This window comes from Hylaeus anthracinus, unplaced genomic scaffold (genome assembly GCF_026225885.1).
Source record: "Hylaeus anthracinus isolate JK02 unplaced genomic scaffold, UHH_iyHylAnth1.0_haploid 11994, whole genome shotgun sequence".
Classification (NCBI taxonomy): Eukaryota; Metazoa; Arthropoda; class Insecta; order Hymenoptera; family Colletidae; genus Hylaeus; species Hylaeus anthracinus.
Window position 1 is genome coordinate 8834955 of NW_026534341.1, and position 18599 is coordinate 8853553.

The following is an 18599-nucleotide window of genomic DNA, read 5'->3' on the forward strand; positions in this document are numbered from 1 at the left end:
ATTGCGGCGTGTAAATGGAACGTACGCCGTCGCTGGTCACGTGCCGGGGTGACACAACAATTGTTGCATCAACATTAAACATCTGCTCAGCGTAGATTTGTGCCACGCATCTCCATGAAGCAATAGAGTATCGCCCCTGCACTTGACACCCGACGAGAGCCTCGAGATCAAGTGGTTCAAGTGGTTATGGACCATGAATCGCGTTCCTCGAATAATCGTCTTCGACGCCACGAATCGTATATGATAACAACACCGCGCAATATCTACCCTGCACTAACGGCACAGGCTGCAAAATACATAAAACCGTGCACGTTCTATGCGTTTTAATGGTTCCATTTCGAATGGAAGTGTCTCATCTAAACTTTATTATCCCAATTTTATTTCGTACTTCGTGTGCACTGAATTGTAGAGAATCCGTTCAGAATAGATGCAGTTATTGAGCTGATGGTGTCGATAAATATGTGATTGGAGGGGAACAATATTAGACTGTCTCGAATAAAGACTTGGTAAACTTTCGATTCAGTTTTGTGTTACCTTTAAAAGAAACGAATGAAAATTTTCCAAGTTAATACTGAATTAATTAAACACATTAAAAGCTTCTTACCCCGGATTTTCAAGCGCATGAATTCTGTTTCTGTTCAAAAAGGGGTGCCTTTCAAGACTCCAATCCTTGTTCTCAACATTGTGGCATTTCATCGCGCACCATTAAAAGTCGTGCGCAACCGAGGATGAAATCACCCACCTCAATCTAGCGATTAGCACGCGCTATGGAGGGTAACACCTTCGTGTTCGCGAAATTCGGGAAAGCTGCGGGGATAATCTTTCCTTGTTCCCGTTTCGACTCGACACGCTCGTCGATAACTTTGCGCAACGGATTTGTTATTTCTCTGGATTGCGAAACGATTCCATCAGCGAGTGTAACGAGCCTGTTTGCGCGTTTCAACCTTGGATTTCGATTTCTACAGAAAGGGGCACTGTTCCTCGACGCTTCGAGTTCGTGCAAGGTGGTTCACGGTACGCTGTTCGGTGTCCGTTGCATTTGCCGCGCGACAGGAAACGAACATGCCGAGCGTATCCTCGTGGGCTTCTTCGTCTTCCATCATTCAACGGAATACGTCATTGTGCGAAGAAGAAATAAATTTTTTCCCGATGGTAAAGCAAGAGATTTTCGAGTGGTATGTGCAACGATTTTTTGAACAATTAATTTGTGTTTATGAGTTGGAACGTTTGGAATTAGAATCGCCTCAATTACTCAATTAACACGTAGGCTGTCGAGCTGAAACTCGTGAAAATTTCTATAAAGTTAAAATCTTGTCTCGAGACTATTAAAGTTTAGATAATTTAACATCTGACGTAGTATTTAATTTTTTAACGTCGTCAAATTCACGAATCCTTTCCAGATTTATTTTCATTATTGTCTCATCTTCGAAATTAATTCTTAATGGAAAAACCTGTCAGCCATTTCTAGATGACGCGGCGACCAAGGTGTTAATAGAAAATATTTGTGCCATAATTTTTGAGGGTATTTATTAAAATGGTGAATTAATCGAAGGATTGATTTGCCTCCCCTCTGATTTGTAAGAGGCATCCCTTGATCATATGTAGAGAAGATCGTCATCAATCGCGACACCGGAATTAGTACAATTTCGAAATTCGTGTTAGCAAAAAAAGAAAGAAAATAATTTTCCCATTTCGGTAGAGCGATTTCGGTCCATTAATAGCACGGTCCCCCGAAAAGGTCGCGCACGAAAATGTGCACGTCCACAGGCATCGTGCCAGGAGGCGTTCGAGCGCGAGCGTCGCGAGGGCGGTCTTTAGAGAGGGATATCGAAGAGTTTTCGCGTTTCGTCGCGAATCCGCCTTCGCCTGCTAGCGCGATCCAAGGTGAGAGAGAGGCAAACTGCAGTTTTTGAAACTCGAAGCTACGACCCGCTGGGTTGCCCACTCGACGAGGCGCGAGCCGCATTAGCAAAATTGGAGAAATTCCAACTACGAGGCGTCGGATCGCCACTGGACTTTATGCCCCTGTGCCGTGTTTCGTTGTTCCCCGTCGCTCTTTCTCGATCCCCCCCGCTACCCAGGCCGTAGGAAAGCTTCTATCGCTTGGCTGGCACCGGCTGCACCGACTAATTGCAGCTTTATCCTCGAAGAAAAACGGTGTTCAACGCATCCGACCACTGTCTACCGAGTCTGTTTTTCTAGCTTTAAAACAAAGCCACTCAAGCCGCTTAGCAAGTTTCGGGGAAAGTTGGAGCCACGTTGCTCGAGCACTGGAGATAATGGACTGCTCGTGTGGATGATCAGGATGGTTTGACTGTTTTCTGGTACCTTTGGAGATCTATTCAGCTTCTACGGTGTTGGATGGGGTGTCGGATGGAATGATATATTCGATAAGCAGTTTTCAGTCGTTTGATCATCTCGAAAAGTAGAAATAATAATAGAATTTGAATATAGATGGTTGAAATATAATGATCTTCAAAGCAATGCAAAATCTTCGTTACTTTCGAAAATAAGACCAAGGTACTATAACCTAAGAAAGTCCAGGTGTTTTTTGAACAGTTTTTAATTTCCGATTCATCGTTAAGGAGCAATAATGGTTCCCCATGGTGCAGTATTAATTCGTATAATGGGCCTTTGGCAATTTTCTCTGTCTAGCTCGAGATAACAAATCATATTATTATCGGCGGCTTGGCGTGCACGGATTGCAATCAGTCTGATGCGTTCCAGACACCCGAGCGAAATTGCAAAAAGTTTACACGCGGCTTGGCAAACGCTCGTTTCTCTGCTCGTGCCCCGAACAAAACGATGGATGGGCAAAGCCGCATTAATATCCTAATGGTTATTCCGGCGGATCTTTCAGGTAATCAACGGGGAATTTTCTTCTCAGCTCTCCGCAAATATTTTACGTTCCTAAAATTAAAAGTATCCATATACACGCCTCGATTATTTTGCGATACCGAGATCAACAAACTTGCATCGCGAACGATACGAAACGGGGAATATTTCTAGCCCGTTTATGGACGATATCGAGCAAGTTGTATTGGTATTAAGTAACGATAACTTGTTTCTTGTTAACTAAACAAGAGTACCTACAAGTTTTCCTTTATTTGGTTACAGAAGTAAATTGAATTTAATTAGCAATAGATGCTTTCTTGAATATAATGTTTTTTATTTTACGTTTCGATCCTCTCAGGCTACCCTATTAAATATTTTAATAAATTAAACTGTGAAACGTTCTTTTATACAGCTCTATGCAAGTAATTAAAAAATTCTCAACCAACGACGAAAATTAAAAGAATTTTTGGCAGAGTGTAAACAGTCTGTTGAACATTATCAAATAAAACGAGACAACCCGACGTTAATGCGAGGACGCAAATTAACACAGACAACATTAACCTCGGACCCGCTATTCCGCGTCCTTAATGCTGAAAAAGAAAATTAAATATTTCCTTGCCGTCTCTCTAGCATCATGCGCAGTTGCAGTTATTTTTTTCTTGTCCTCTTGGACGAGTGCACGTTTATGTAAAGTAAAAAATGTAACACTGTTACATTAATGCTGTCGGTACGATCGAGTTACTCAAAATATTACCTCGACATTCGAACGATTTAAATAACATTGCATTATTACTCGAATCGAAATCATGGTACGTTTTGGCGGGCGGCCAGAGCCTGTGTTCATCAGCCAGTCTTTATTACATGCAATGCGGGTCCCAGTAACCGAGGGGTTTGGACGATCAATTAATTCCTGATCGTATTATCCACAGGAAGGACGAATTTTCCATGGAAAACCGCAGTCCCTGGACAAAGGTCTGGCCATCAGCAACAGAAGGTGGATGGAACAGAGATTTCGATGAAATTCTCGTCCCAATGAAAAATTTCGAGTCACGAATAAAAGATAGGCAGCTTTTGATCTGATATTTGCGCGAGAAGAATCGCAGTCTGAATTATACAACCATATTGCGTTTCACGTTGGACTAATAAAAGCTGGAATAAAAATAACAGCGTATCTTTTTTCGTTCGTTGACGTCAAATGCGAAATTGATAAGCGAATACGAATTAAAGTAAAACGTCATCTCATGAAAATTCGAACTACCGCCTCGTTCATTTTCATCTTGAAAAACAAATGCGGTATTCTAGTAGCATGTCTTAAATTCTCCACTTCGTATGCATTTCATTGATAAAATACAAACTGTTCGTAAAACTACCCTAACAAAACTGTTAATCTCCAAAAATGTCCAAACTCGAGTAAACGGATGACAGAGCGAAGATTCCAGTCGTCTTATTCCGTGGCATCGTACATATTTCTTGCTCTAAATTCCATTCAGAAGCTCAGGCTGCCACAGAAAATCCAGACCGACTGTAACACGCTCGGCGTTATTTACACATCAGCCCCGCGGCTGTTGGATCATGGACTCCTCTGCTTCACGCGTGTTTCAACCATCGCTAAAATTTACGACCGACGGAACAGTGGATTCGGAGAACGTGGCTACCAATAGTAAATCCCCAGCCTAGCAGAGTTTCGCAAATTAAACACACCTGTAGACCAGAGCCGCTGCATCGTATGGAATCGGTCGAAGCAGCTTTCGTGTTATAACGGGCGTGCGATTTGGCCGGATCAAACTTGGACAGAACGAAACCCTAGCTACGAATTTGCAATGACGTTAAAGAATATTTGGGGTAGCGCTTTGCAAAAATCGATTTGTTTTGCTGTTCTCCGAGAAGTGCAAATAGGTATATGCAAACATCAAACTTGTCGTATCAGTGTCGTCCAACTTCTGGTATTCCTTATCATCGCTATGGAAAAAAGTTTCAGAATAAAGAAGTACTAAAACCCACACTTCGTTTCGATAAAAGAATGCGTGAATAATAGAAAAATGGTTGAATCCATGAATACGAAGAGCACTCGCGAAAGAGATTCTGTACCTCCATCGCATTCATAAAAAATAAACAATTCCACCGCAAAAACTCCAAGTTCTCTCGATCCGCAACAAATCTTCAATTCGTTGAGAATACAGTTCATCCCTCGAGCGTCCCGTCGACACAACGCCTGGGAAAATCACGAAACGCCACGGATTCAGGACTAGGAAAGAAGGAAATCCGTCGTCGGAGAATTCGAGGCTTTAATTAATTTAAATTAGACGAAATTTCCCGGAGCAGCCCATTGCCCGATGCATAAATAAAGATTAAGCCGACGACGGCGACGCCGCCGCGGCGACGGTTCTTCCGCGGATCCGGGGCTAATTTATTCATAGATCAATTAAGAAACGTGGGGAGACGGGCAGTGGCACCTGGACGGAGGTAAATTAAGGGGAAAGGGACAAAAAGTTTTTCGATGAACGTGGCGACGTACATAAATGGCCGAAAGCCTGAAAACCGTGGAGGCGTGGGGGGAAATGGTGCTCGAGCGGTTCCCGGGAAGAATAATAATTTAAACGGCGCTGACTGTACAGCTTTAAAAACGAAGAATTCAGCCGCGGCCCGTGCTCGTGACAGGTTTCTACTTATTCGCGTTTACCTGCACAATTTATTCGGCTTCTTGCAAAATTTATAAGGGTTTTTTTATTATTTTTTTAAGGAAGAAACGTCAGCTGGGTCGAGAAAGAATGCTTGGGATTTTTTTTCTGGCGACGTGGAACGACTCGTATAAATGTTTCGTACGTGAATTAAAAGGGCGTATTTTGAACAATATTTTCAAACCTTCGCGTAGCACATTGTGTCGCAATAATGCAAAGCTAAATTCCTAAAACGGTTCGTCGCCAAAATTCACCGGAACGTCCTGTATCACGGCGACTTACCGTTAACGAGAAGCGAAAACTTGAGTACCCTTCAATGGAAGCGCAAGGAGATGGCCCGCTCCTCGAAACGCCGTCGTCCCGATCGGCCGTGATATAATTTCGCCCCTAACGACTTTGGTATCGACGTTCAGACTTCCTCGGCGAACTTTCAACGCAACCTTTTGTCCCTCAAATTGCCATCGTCCGCGCACTTCGACTTCGTTTCGCCGCCCCGATTTCCATTTTAATCCCCTTCCACGTCGTCGTAGAACAGAGATGGGGGGAGGGACGAGGCACAAATAAGACACGGAGCAAAAACTACCCCAGCTCGTGCCTCGAGGAAAACTTTCGATCGTTTAGAGTTCCACTAATGAAAACTGCAGTGCTTCTAAATCTGAGGATTCTTCGCTGGGAGAACCCTCTCGAGTGACTGTGCGATTTTTCGCGAACAGTGCTGACAAATTTCAGTACCACATTTTAGTTTACTTCGTGCTAGTAGCGGTATCCCGTGTTTAAGATACATTATTTATTCGAACACCAAAATTCGAGAAATTACTATTTAGACATTTATTTCTGACACTTTCAAGAGCAACAAAAATTTGAATTCACTTACTAGTAGTCATAACAAGCAAATAATACGTAACAGTAAACAGTTCTGTAAGTCTTGATTAAAAAACCAAACGAGGAAGCTCACGAAGAGTTAAGAGAAGCTGAGCTCCATTTACTCGATGAGTTAATTTCATAAAAATGCAATGTTTCTCATCCTTGTGCTCTGTTTTGTTTCCCAACATGGCGAACAAAGTCGTTACATAAAAAAAGAAGCTCCAGACAGAAGGTTTTCTTTGCGCGAAGACACGCGAACCGCGATGATGGTATATTCATTAACAGCGTTCCTCTGCGACAGTTTCCTGCAACCGTGCGAAAAAGCGAAGACCGAAAATGAGAATAAGCGAATCGCGGTCTGGCTTTGACGCTTTAAAAGGAGTAAAATTGTGCCGTGGCTCGCGTGTTTGTTAGGAGAGAGAGAAAAAAAATATTCAGAACGAAAGCAGAGAAGAAAATGAGAAGGAAATGCGCCACTATGCGCGCCGACGATGGTTCCATGGTAATTTAGATCTCAGAAAAGAAAACTATGCGTGCACGTGTATTCTTGCCTTCAATGTTTGCAGTTCCACCACTGTTTTTAACCAGTACTCGACATTTTCGCATGGTAATTTCGCCCGAGATCTTGATTATCGTTTGCACATTTAATGGGAAATCGTAGCTTGCGAAGTAGTATTATATTATAAAGATTATTATTGTATTAAATTGTAATATGTATTATTATTTAAATATATACGGGATGGAAACAGCGAGTGGTATCCCGGAAACGAAATTTCCAGAAATACGAATGGCGGGTCCGGGGGGTCGAATTCATGCGGCAGTTCCAGAAATATTATCACGACCTTAATGTAATCGCGCGAATTTCGCGAAACTGCAGTTCCCCTCGGTCGATGAAGCGTTAAATTCGCCGTGAATATTCAATTAGTTCGGCCATTAATATCGTTCGAAAGTTCGGCCCCCGAACGGAGGACTTTCAAGAAAAGAAATAAGACTTTAATGTCTCGTGCGTAATCGTCTTTTCCGCAAATGTATTCAAAAAAATGATTCGAGCACGATCATTACTTTCGGTGGCGATCGAGAGATCTGAAATTAAATCAGGTCGTTCGCGGGAACCGGCGATAGTTATCGACGAGAACTAAATTCGATCCCTTTTCGTAAGGTTTGTCTGCTTTATTAACGATTCAATTAAAGTTAATTGGTTCTCGATAAATTCGAATACCCAGTTCTTCTCACGCGGAGGGTACACTCCTCGGCAATAATGAAACTGTACAGAATGAAATTTCCACGATGCAAGAAATATGCCGGTGTCAATTAATTACATGTTGCGCGCCGCGCAAACTCGGCGCGAAATTCTTGCCGCGCAATGTCATCACGAACATCTTAATCGCGGTATTAAATTGCACGACGAAGAGGTCGCTGCTCGAAAATCCCTTAATATTGTCGTCGATTCGCTAAACATGCATAATTAAACTCGCGTCGCCCACGATTTACGCGACAGCAGTATCTCTGACAGTTGTACGTCATTCCTGTCTAGAGATGAGCATAATTCTGTCAACAAATTTCCTTTCGCATGTACAAGGCACACCATTACGTGCAACACGTTTTTAAATCCTGGCACGTTTCGCAAGTCCTCACTGTGCCAATTTTGTTAACATTGTCATGTATTTATAACGCAGACGTCGCTTTGTCTGTGGTGGAAGTAACGAAGTGAGGCAAATTTTGTTACAGAGTTTGAAAATTAATTTAAATACAAAGACATAGGGACTCGTAAAGTGACCTAATAAAATTACACACTCCCAGATGCGGACTAGCAGAGCAACAGTTACTATCGAATGTCCCAAAATTTTCAAAGGAAACAGTCGTCGCTCGTACGTTTCCAAGTTTAATCAGGAGAGTAACGCCCCTTCAAAATTTCTCATTAGTTCGGCTCGGTTGTGTCGTCGTTGGATGCACGACCGGTTACTTCCTAACTCGCAGACAGTAACGCAAGCAACTTCCTCCTTGTTTAACGAAGTTGAACATAACCGCCAAATCACTGCTCGGAGGCCATTACGAGAGAAGACAATTTCTTAGGAGACACTCTGACGGGCTAATCCACGGTACGCCGGAACTTCGATCGTAGTCGATAAACTAAGAAATCTAGGAGATCCAAAGCCGCAAAACTCGTGAGCATCGGTAACGGTTTGTAACGAATTATTGCACGAGATTCGACTTTTAGCCGGAGTTTCTGAGATTTGGATGTTGGATAGAACAGGGCATTCGATCCATTATTTAATCAATTATTTAATCATCGTATAAACAAATGAAACTAAATGTTTATCAATTCAGTACATACAGTAACACAGGCCTTAAGGTAAACAACCAGTGGGAATGCAAATTCTTTTTAGGACAGAACCGAGGTGTAATTATGTAGAATTTTATTAATATGTAAAAAATGGTAAAAAACAATTGTTTAAGAGTATCTAACAATGGCAATAACTACCTATTAGATAGTAGAAATTGCACTCTTCAATTTAAATTTTGTTAGAATCAAATCGGACGATTTTACACCGAGTTGTAACACTTTAAAGTTTCCCATTTAATAGGCACTTTAATAGTAATATATATAGATTAGTTGACCAGGGGCCTGAAACGTCTTTGCAAGGTCGAAGCAGTTCCAAGAAACAGTAGTAAGCATTGTGGTAGTATTTCCTGGAAGGAACATCCTCTCAAATTCCAAGAAATAGTAGTAAACATAGTAGTATTTCTTGAATGGAAAACCCCTCTAAGGTCTTTAGAAGAGATGCAAATTTATCTATCATTCCTTTCGAGCGATCTAATGAAATTTGGTATACAGGGGTTTTTGGAGTCGCTGAATTCAAATCTGAACTCAGCATGCAAATATTCAAAATGGCGGACCAAAATCCAACTTTCGTTTCATTAAGTAACATTAGGCGCTTTAACGAGCAATAAAATGTTAATAAAGATATCCATAAAATGACAGAGCTTGATCCATTAAATCCTCATTATCGTGTATCGCTTGTTTTCTCAGATAGTGCGATAAACGAACAGCCTTAAAATTTTTCTCGCGAATGGAGGGAGCAAGCAGCGTTTGACAACCTCTTTTTCAGCGACGAGGAACGTGGATATAGGGAGGCGATCGGAAGGGAGAAATCCGAAAGAAAACCAGGCGAACGTGACCAGCATAATGCAAACTCGAATTCTTCTAGACCGGGGGAATCTTTAGCGATGGCACGCTGGCGTGTGCTACAACCTCGGAATAAATTTACAAATGCCAGTATTGGGTTAACGTTAATATCGTTTTTGCCTTGTATCTCCGTTTCCCTATTTTCCTGACTAGAGGTAGCGATAACCATTTGCTCTGGTCCGATTTTCGACTCGCAACCATCAATTGTAATTTTAATTCGAATTATATCTACAACTTTAAATTGAAACGTACGTAAAGCTCTGCCAGAAATCCCCGAAAAGTTCCCTAATCCAGTTCGCATCGGCTCTATTCCTGCCACTTATCTAATTGCCGACTACACCGTGCACGAACTACCTTTTTCCCAGCCGTATTTCAGCTTGTAAACAGTCTAAGTACCGTATCGCAGCGTAAAAGTTTCTCCTGCCATCCACTTCTGTCAAAGCACAGCTTACACAGAGTGGATCCGTTTAATGACTTCGTCATCGATTTTACGTTCCTATATTCCAGAATCCAGGAAATCCTGGGATTAACCCTTCAACCGAGTCTCGCTCAGGCGAAACTCGCAGAACATGGGGTGTACGGTGGAATTTGCATTATGGCGTTTCGAATATCCAGATCTCGTCTGAACGCTCGAAATATTTCAAAATTTCGCGGTGAACGGACGTGTGGCAAGCTGATAGTGAAAAATCTCGTATAAGTCCACTTGTAATTTTCCAGAGAGACTGAGTATACTATACATCGATTAAAAATGCGTTAAAATTGCTTTTGATTTTCTACCGTACCTGCGTTTTGTAGAGATTGAGTTTAAAACTGATAAATTCCATTTTTTTCTCGTGCTCTATGAAGACACCGGAAAGTTTTCGCATGGAAATTTCCTGTATCCGACAATGCGAAAACAAAGAGCGCGCAAACACAGATGAGGAGACCAAGAAGGATGTTTGGACCTTGCATAGCGACTGAAAGATAAAGAAAATTAGCTCTTTCGGGACTCCGTTTTTCGCGAGGAGATCCAGATACAATCACGCTGGCTGGTCCCCGAGGAAAATTAAAAGTTGATATCGTTAAACGTGGAACAAACGAACCACGAAGTTCCCGGTCCGTGAATCAATCACGACGTCACAGTCTCGAGGAGTACAAATAAAATGGAAATGAGCGCTCATAGAGCCAGCTAGAAAGTCGTCTCGTTTTTCACGACGGAACAAAAATTCGCCCGGTGCTTTAAAAGGCGAAGTGACGCGGAACAAAGTCTCCTTAGACTTTATCTTTCCTTCGAATGACCCGTACGAGCCGGCTACGTAGCCTTCCGAGTGAGTTCGCGAAGATAAATTGGCCGGAATTGTTAGGTGCTTTTTAAAAGTCCGAACGAACGAGCCAAAGAAGAGGACAACGGGGCTAAACAAACTGTCCACCATTTTTACGCGCCGTTTCGACTCGTTTACGTTTCCAACTATTTTCAAACCTTTGCTAGTTCGCGATCCGTCTTTCTACAAAAAATACGGGACTGAGCTTCTTCAACCAGTGAACAATTTTCACACAGTTGTTCATTTTTTATTAGGTCTTGCAAAATAAAATAACCTGATACGAATTGGTCTGTATTAAAGTACTATCATTAAAAATCTGTGTATCTTGTCTTATCGATAATCTCGATAGGTACAATTAATAGGAATGCATTCCAAGAATGTTTCTCGATTATCACTTACAGTTAACGCGAAGTACTTGTGCACGCATCGCTCTGAGTTAATGCTAAAGTGATCGATAGGTGAAATGTGCAGACGTATCAATCAATATCGAGCCAACGAATAATGAATTGTGTGTTTTTACAAAATCCGTTCAGCATAATACTAGCTATCACCGAAATGATGATCAAAAGTTGAGCAAAGAAATTTGTCCCCAAAAACATTGAATATTCAACGAGATGTTCGAAGTCACTTCATTATTTAGTCCGTCACAGGATGACTATTTCAGTTGCACATTGTACAACGTTAATTGCAAATTTGTTTTCGGTGCATCTGGATATGGCGACGCTCTATTTGCTAGCCAAAGTTGATGTACGGGGAAGCAGCTATTTGCTCGTGCACATGAGGTTCAAGCTGCGGGAGGTCTAATTCTAATCCAAACATTTCCGTTCGATTGGCCTACGTAATGTCTCCTATTAACTGACAATTTGTCAATTAATGCAGTACTCTTCAAACAAGTGAGTAATTTAGATAGGTAAATCTTTATGGAAATAGTTTTGATATTGTTTTGAAAATATCGTTGTTACAAACGTCGATTAAAAAACGTTTAGGTTATTAATAAATGATCTACAACCAGAATTAAATTACCGATGCATGATCAGCCACTAGTGAATAGACCTTAATACAAATTGCGATAACGTTGGTCGATCAATAGTAAATACTAAATTACGTTACAAATTCAAACGCTGTGTTCGCTATCGTTATTTCACGCGAATTAACACGGCAACTTATTCATTAATAATTTGAAAACAACTCGTGCAATCGCGTTTGCGATAATGGCCCCCATGAATACAAGCGCAAGTATATACCCCGCGCCTGTTTGTTTATAGGAACGAATCAAATTATTTCGTCGTTATTAATTATTACTGCACGTGCATAATAATGGATCGAAAGCAACGGTATTATTAATAATAGTTTCGACGGAAGAGAAATATGCTGCATTCATTTTTACGATATTATTATATCTCTTCGGTCGAGAATGTCGCGAGCACTGCGACGAGCATTCCGATGGACGGAAAAGCGTAATTATTCGTAATATCTGCGCTGTTGACTATTAATATTCGTTCCGTGATTCCTGTAATCATAACCACATATTTTCTACGCACAAAAACAGGAAAATAACTATGTATCGATGAAACAATGCGAGATGAATCAAAACAAGAGTGTTACAGTGGAAATACATTCTGGACTTTTCCATTCTAATGTGTAAGAGACTGAAACACGTCATACTTTAAATAACTAGTATTATGTAGGTCTAAGTTACCAGCTACTGGTATTTTGAACATGTATATACTTGTGGTTCATTATCAATTTTTTAATATGCCCTGCTTTAATTTTCCAAACAAATAAGGGACACCTATCTAAAATGTTATTAAACGATATAAAATAGTCTATAATTGCCTATTACATTTAAAGAAACCAAATGTGAAAGTCCCTGCAGTAGAGAGTGCCTCGCAGGATGCGATATTAAATATTATACGCAACGCGACATTCGTTTCCTTCAATTTAGCCACGTCTAAAGGACCGATAGGTGCCCTTCGAGGGTCCAGCGAGCCGATTCGTGATCCGTCGTTAACAACTAATCTCGGTAATTTGCGTGGACACCGAGGGACCCGTACGGACACCGACGCGCTCACGTCATTCCATGTGATTTATACGACGCGTCCCGTTATAATGCTGGTCGACCATAATGCAATTCTAGGGGCTGGAAGCGCAGGAAGTGACATGAAGAGCGGCAACCACGTGGTAACCACTGTGCGCGGTTCGCCAATGACCTCTTACCGCCGCGGAGGCTAACGCCATTGCTGGTTCACCGGTTTAAACGCCAATAAACGAAATGTAGTACGTTTGCTGACGAAAAAAATACTGTTTCCATGTTATCTTCTTAAGTAAACAACGAAGAGATGGAAATTTTATTCGTCGATGAAAGAAAATATTACACAGTCAGTCCCATAACTATTTATCCACTATCTTTATTCAACAGATAGATTTTCCAAAGGGAAAAATTCGTTAGTAAGAAATTGTCAATGTATTATTTTTTTTTTAAGTGAGATTAAAACAGTCGAAAATAAATCATTCACTGTATTACACAGGGCGATGTAATAAACATAATAAACATGGGTGAATTTAAATAAGGGTAGCTAATAAATTCGACAGCTAATTAAGAAGAGCGTTTAATAAACCGGACACGGATTTTCTTTCGAACTGATCCAATTTGCCGGGGTCTAAAGCACGCTAAAAGAGGTTGAAAAAGTGGATGAATTACCCAGGGTCCACGGGAAGGGCTCGAGGTCTTGGAACGAGGAAGATAATCGGCGACAGTCGAGGGTTATCCAGAAAGTTACAAGGACCGGAGAGTCGAGTTTACTCGATTTGGCAAGTTCGGTATTCACTCGAGTTGGACCCACCGAACCTCTTAAATCCCCCTTTCCCTCATTTCCCGTTACAATCTACGGGGGTAAAGTATGTACCATCTTCGTTGAATTTCAAACGATCCTGCAAATCGAATGAAGCCCGCCATGAATCTTTTCGTTCGAGTAGCGAGAGGGTGGTTGTCGAGCGTCGTGAAAAGGGAGGGTTGGCTTGGCGTTTGAATGATCCGAACATAACGGAGGCCATTTAAGGCGGTGAACTGAGACGACGGGGAATAAATAACTCAAAAATAGAGGAGAAAGTGAACGGTTTGGAAGGCATCATTTTTTTTGTTCAAGGGAAAAAGCAAACTGGATTGAAATGGAAATTGGCACAAATAGAGGATTCCCTTTGATATAGTTTAACGAGATATTTGTTGTCTCCTCGATCGATGTTTTAGTTTCTGTTTTCATTCGTTTGAAACAGGAATAACAAGAATAAATTCGAGCTCGATACGGGTGCATGATTTGAAACGAACCCCGTCGGATCGAGGCACAAAGAACAGAGAGATTATTGATTTAAAATAGCTTTTTGTGCTGCCAACCACAATGTAGCAAAAAATTTGAAAATAATATTGATTACTTTATCTGAAATTATTTTCGCAGTACTGAATTATTTTGCATGGACGAATACTTTCTATGAATATTGTTTAACAGTGGACTGCATATAGAACTCGTGTCATAAATAAATGAAGGGTTACATTCAATTTTCAATTTGCAGTCACGAAATATGTAAAATCTACTAACACGAATAATCGTCTGCTTTTGTTCCTATGCCGTTTTTCACGTTAGCAACTTTGTCTTTGTCGCGGTTTTCAGCCACAGTGTGATAAATGTAAATTTCCGTTTTGTTGCATTCCCTTGACCGCGCAATTCTATTCTACCGCTTGCATACTCTGCAAAATTAATTTTGCAAATCCCAGCCAAACGTTCTACACCCTCGCGCAAACTGCGGGAAATTCGCTTACGTTTTTCTCTGCATATCTTCCCGAAGTTTACAGGATTCTTATTTATTCTTAATATAAATGTTCAGATGTTCTCTGATAAAATTCTTGAAAAAACGTCGTGGGAAGTTACTACCATTAATAATTGTAATTTTTTAAGAAACACAGAGAAGTGAAGAAATTAATTGACCTTGCACTCAATTACTGAACAGTTTATTTGTAAGTGTTCTTAATATTGAAATTCTTAATATGTAAAGCAATGAAATAATTCATTTCGGAATCAATTAAACCGTAGATTGTACAATTTGAAGCGACACTCGGTGTACGTCGAGGGGGTTTGACGTGCCAGAGCAACAATCGTGACAGTTTGAAGATCAATAACTCATTAGGGAAGAGCATAGCATACGAAGTCGTTTGTCTGCGGCTTAAAACGCTACGCATGGCGATCATTAACGCTAATGTCTCGAGTGCAAATAATTATCCGGCGCGTCTTCTTGCACGTGAACGCGCAATTCGCAAGACGATGCCTCGGCTACGCGGAAACTCTAATTATGCCCCAGTAAACTCAAAGCGACGGCGGCGTATAGAAGCGATCGCCGAGATCTCGAATCAATTAAAGCCCTTAATGATCGCTCGAGCTTCTTGCAACGGGGATCCAATGATCGCTCTAATGCCGCGGATACATCAATTTGTCTGAAACGAATAAATTCGCTGTATCGAACAAGAGATCTGCCACTGGAGTATAATGCGACCCGCGATAATAATCGATTCGATGCGACCGCCGCGATAATGTCTCTGCGCGGAGAGTGATCATCGAAATTACAACAACAGAGGCGGGTATCGGGGAGCTTTTTGTTGGAATCTTATCGATTATTCGTCGAGAGCTCTATATATGTAATTCTCTGATTTCTTATTAATCACGGGATGTGTATGTATGTGTAAATTGTATTCAAAATTAAAGATATTAGTATGGAAACGTTTATATGAAAAGAAAGTATGACGGTTCGAGCCACGATTAGTTGTATCGCATTTTAAATGTCTATTATGACTTTAAAAAAGAAAAATATGGAGCGAAGGTCGTTATCGACCGTTAAGGGGGTTTTAATTCAGACAAGAGAGACGTTGACGTCTGTCTACTTACGTGTCTCGTGTCAGCCGCAAGAAGGGGCGTGTGTGCCTGCAACAATGAGTGCCCAGAAAATTAGAACTGGAGTAGAACCCTGACGGGGGTATTCTTTTTTGCTTTCTAGGGAGCTTCATGCTTCAGCAAAGACTCCGCGCGCGCTCGACGCGTCCTCGAAGATACAAATTCCTCGGGAGTAATCATGCTGTCATGCGATGACATGCGTCGAAAGGGAACCATGCAGAGGCGCAAAGAACTACCACGGGGGTCAGCAATCCGATCGAACGCAGGCTCTTCTATGCACTTCTCCTTCAAATGGTACGAAACAAGATGTAACGTCACAGGAGCATTCCCTTCCGCGATCTCGAACTTGCTACAAAAGCCGAGAAACGCGATGTAATAAATTTTACACCATTCTGAATTGAATAGATGTCACGTAAACTCTTTGCCAGTGCCACGATCTGGTCAGAGAGGGTAAAATATGGCGTAAAGATATTTTCAAATACAATTTGGTATCAATTTTTTCAATTTTTCTTTTCCCACTTCCCAGATACACCCTCAGTCCCATAAATATTCGTACCTTCTATGTCTATATTTCTACCAAAGTTTCAGTTTGTTTCTAATTTTCAAACTGCCAAACTTGCCCTCGCATTAATTGAATCTCGGTCGATTGGAGCCACGATATTAATTTTACAATCTGCAGATAGTTTTCGACAGTGTGTCTGGCGCGCTTCCCTCTCGCATCAATCAAATCAATCTGGATTTCAACCTAATGACATTCCGCCCGACGAGGAGGACGGAAGTTTAAAGAGGATTCTTGGGCGCGCCTCGTCGCGATGGAATAAAATTAATCACGATAGTTCGGAAAGAAGCGAAACGCGCTCCTTGGTCTCCAGAGGGCCGCGCGATCTCGAAACGATTTCTCTCATGGTAAGTTTTCTGGACGAGGAACACGCCTACGGTCCCCGTGGACCGCGACAGGAAAAAAAATGAGAGAGTTCTACGGTTTTCACACGGAATGCCAAACCGTTCGCGAGAAATGATTTTCCTGTCGCGAGTTTACGCGGCGCCGAGCTTCCAGACGAAAAAGAAGGTTTCAAAGATTCCTGGTAAGGAAATCGTAGAATGCTAACTGGAGAAGTTTGCAGTCGGGGGTGTCGAAGTCCGTGTAACGCGAATGGAAAGCAACTTCTCAGGGTAAACCTCCAAATACTTTATGAAACTGCAGAAATATCGATTTTTTTTTTTTTTTTGAGACGCCCAAGGAACGCCATTAATATCCTTTAGTTTAAATACCTTTGTTATCTCGGCGACTGTGGCTCGGAACCATTCATTTTGGTATATTTCAGGAAAACAAAAAGACGATACACGCTTCAACCCCGTTATCAGTTGGCGTTCCCAACACACGCGACACCCTATACGCGCGCCTATTTTTCTCTTAATTAATGGGTCCCAGCAGTGTTCTGCTGATACAAGCTGCGTGCAGTTCCTGCTCGTTAACGAGAGATTAACCGAGCTTTGCGAGCGTAATCAATACGTATAAGAGAATAAGGCAAATTTTTTGACAGCTATATTGCCATGAGCACGTATCCTGAAGCCAGCGTTGGGCACATTTTATTTCCGAATAACGAATGCAAATTTTATACTCAATCGTAAATTAGAAAGTAGTTCTTCCACTATAGGAGCTAAAACGTAGGAAAAAATCATGAAATTTCCACTTTTCTAATCCTCGTGTGTCATTTCTTTTCAGCAAAATTTAACAAAATCAATGCCCCAGGGAAACAAATAAAATCAGAATAAAATTGATAATACATTGTTTTTCAAAATTCTCTTTATAATGTAAATTCAAATAAAAATTCAGAAAAGTTCTTCCTTTTTCAGGAAAGTTATTATAAATAAAAAGTTATGACTGTACAAAGTGATTTGACACGTAAATTTAAGATTTTTCAAACAGAGGAGTTAATCGATTTGTGCAGCAAACGACTCAAATATGAAACTCCCAATTACACAGTGACCTAATCGCCAATTTAATTAAATTGCCAGCGAGGAGTAACGAGAGTTTTTTTTATTCCGTTCCTGTAATACGTCGATCCATATCCGACTTCCTCTTTCGCCGCAGTCCCCAGTGGTTGTTTTGATGAATGAGCTCCCGCCTCGAATATTTCATCCCCTAACTCGGAAACGAGTGATCGTAACAATGAGGGGAATATTTCCGTCGCTGGGACGGGGCAAGATAAAACGAGTTTATGCGGCTCGTTATCACCGCGCGAGAAACGAAGGGAGAAGCCGCAAGTTGCGGCCACTCGACGGGGATGATCGAAATGAATCACCAACCCCTCATTTCCATCGGTTTTCCACTTGCAGCCCTGTTCCCGTCACTCTGTTTCTCCGCTGGGCCAATTCTAATCGAAATTTATTGAAACTTGAATCCTCCGCGATTCCTTTGGGTGCTATTGCTATTCCCATTCCGCGAAAGGAAAATTCATTGTGTATACGGTATCCTATTCGAACCTTGTATTATGAAAATATTTATGGAATTGGTCTGCAGCTCGTATAGGCGTTTATGCGTTTATGGACGATTTCGATGAAGAGAATTTAAGGGTAGCTGAGGAATGAATGAAATTGAGGATAAAATAAATTCGTGGATTACTGTTATTGGATAGAAAACAATAAGAATTGATTAACCCTCTCAGACCTGGCGTCCAGAATTGAAGACACAAAATTTTAAAAATACCTATTGCTTAAGGACGAATGTCATTTGTGCACATGAAGAAATATCAGTTTTCCTCGAAAACTACACTATTACAATTTTTTTTTCCCA

General features: G+C 41.2%; 1 protein-coding gene across 15 annotated transcripts in view; it reads right to left on the reverse strand.

Annotated features, from left to right (window-relative positions):
- The window catches only part of LOC128888423 (disks large homolog 4), a 283226-nt gene that overhangs the window by 94927 nt on the left and 169700 nt on the right, over positions 1 to 18599 (reverse strand). For 14 of the 15 annotated variants that reach the window (XM_054145266.1, XM_054145265.1, XM_054145262.1 and 11 more), the window contains one exon: positions 15797 to 15832. The exons of the other annotated variant lie outside the window; for it this stretch is intronic. In XM_054145266.1, coding sequence (XP_054001241.1) covers positions 15797 to 15832 — 36 coding nt within the window. The remainder of the gene's footprint in view (positions 1 to 15796; positions 15833 to 18599) is intronic. 15 annotated transcript variants of the gene reach the window in all.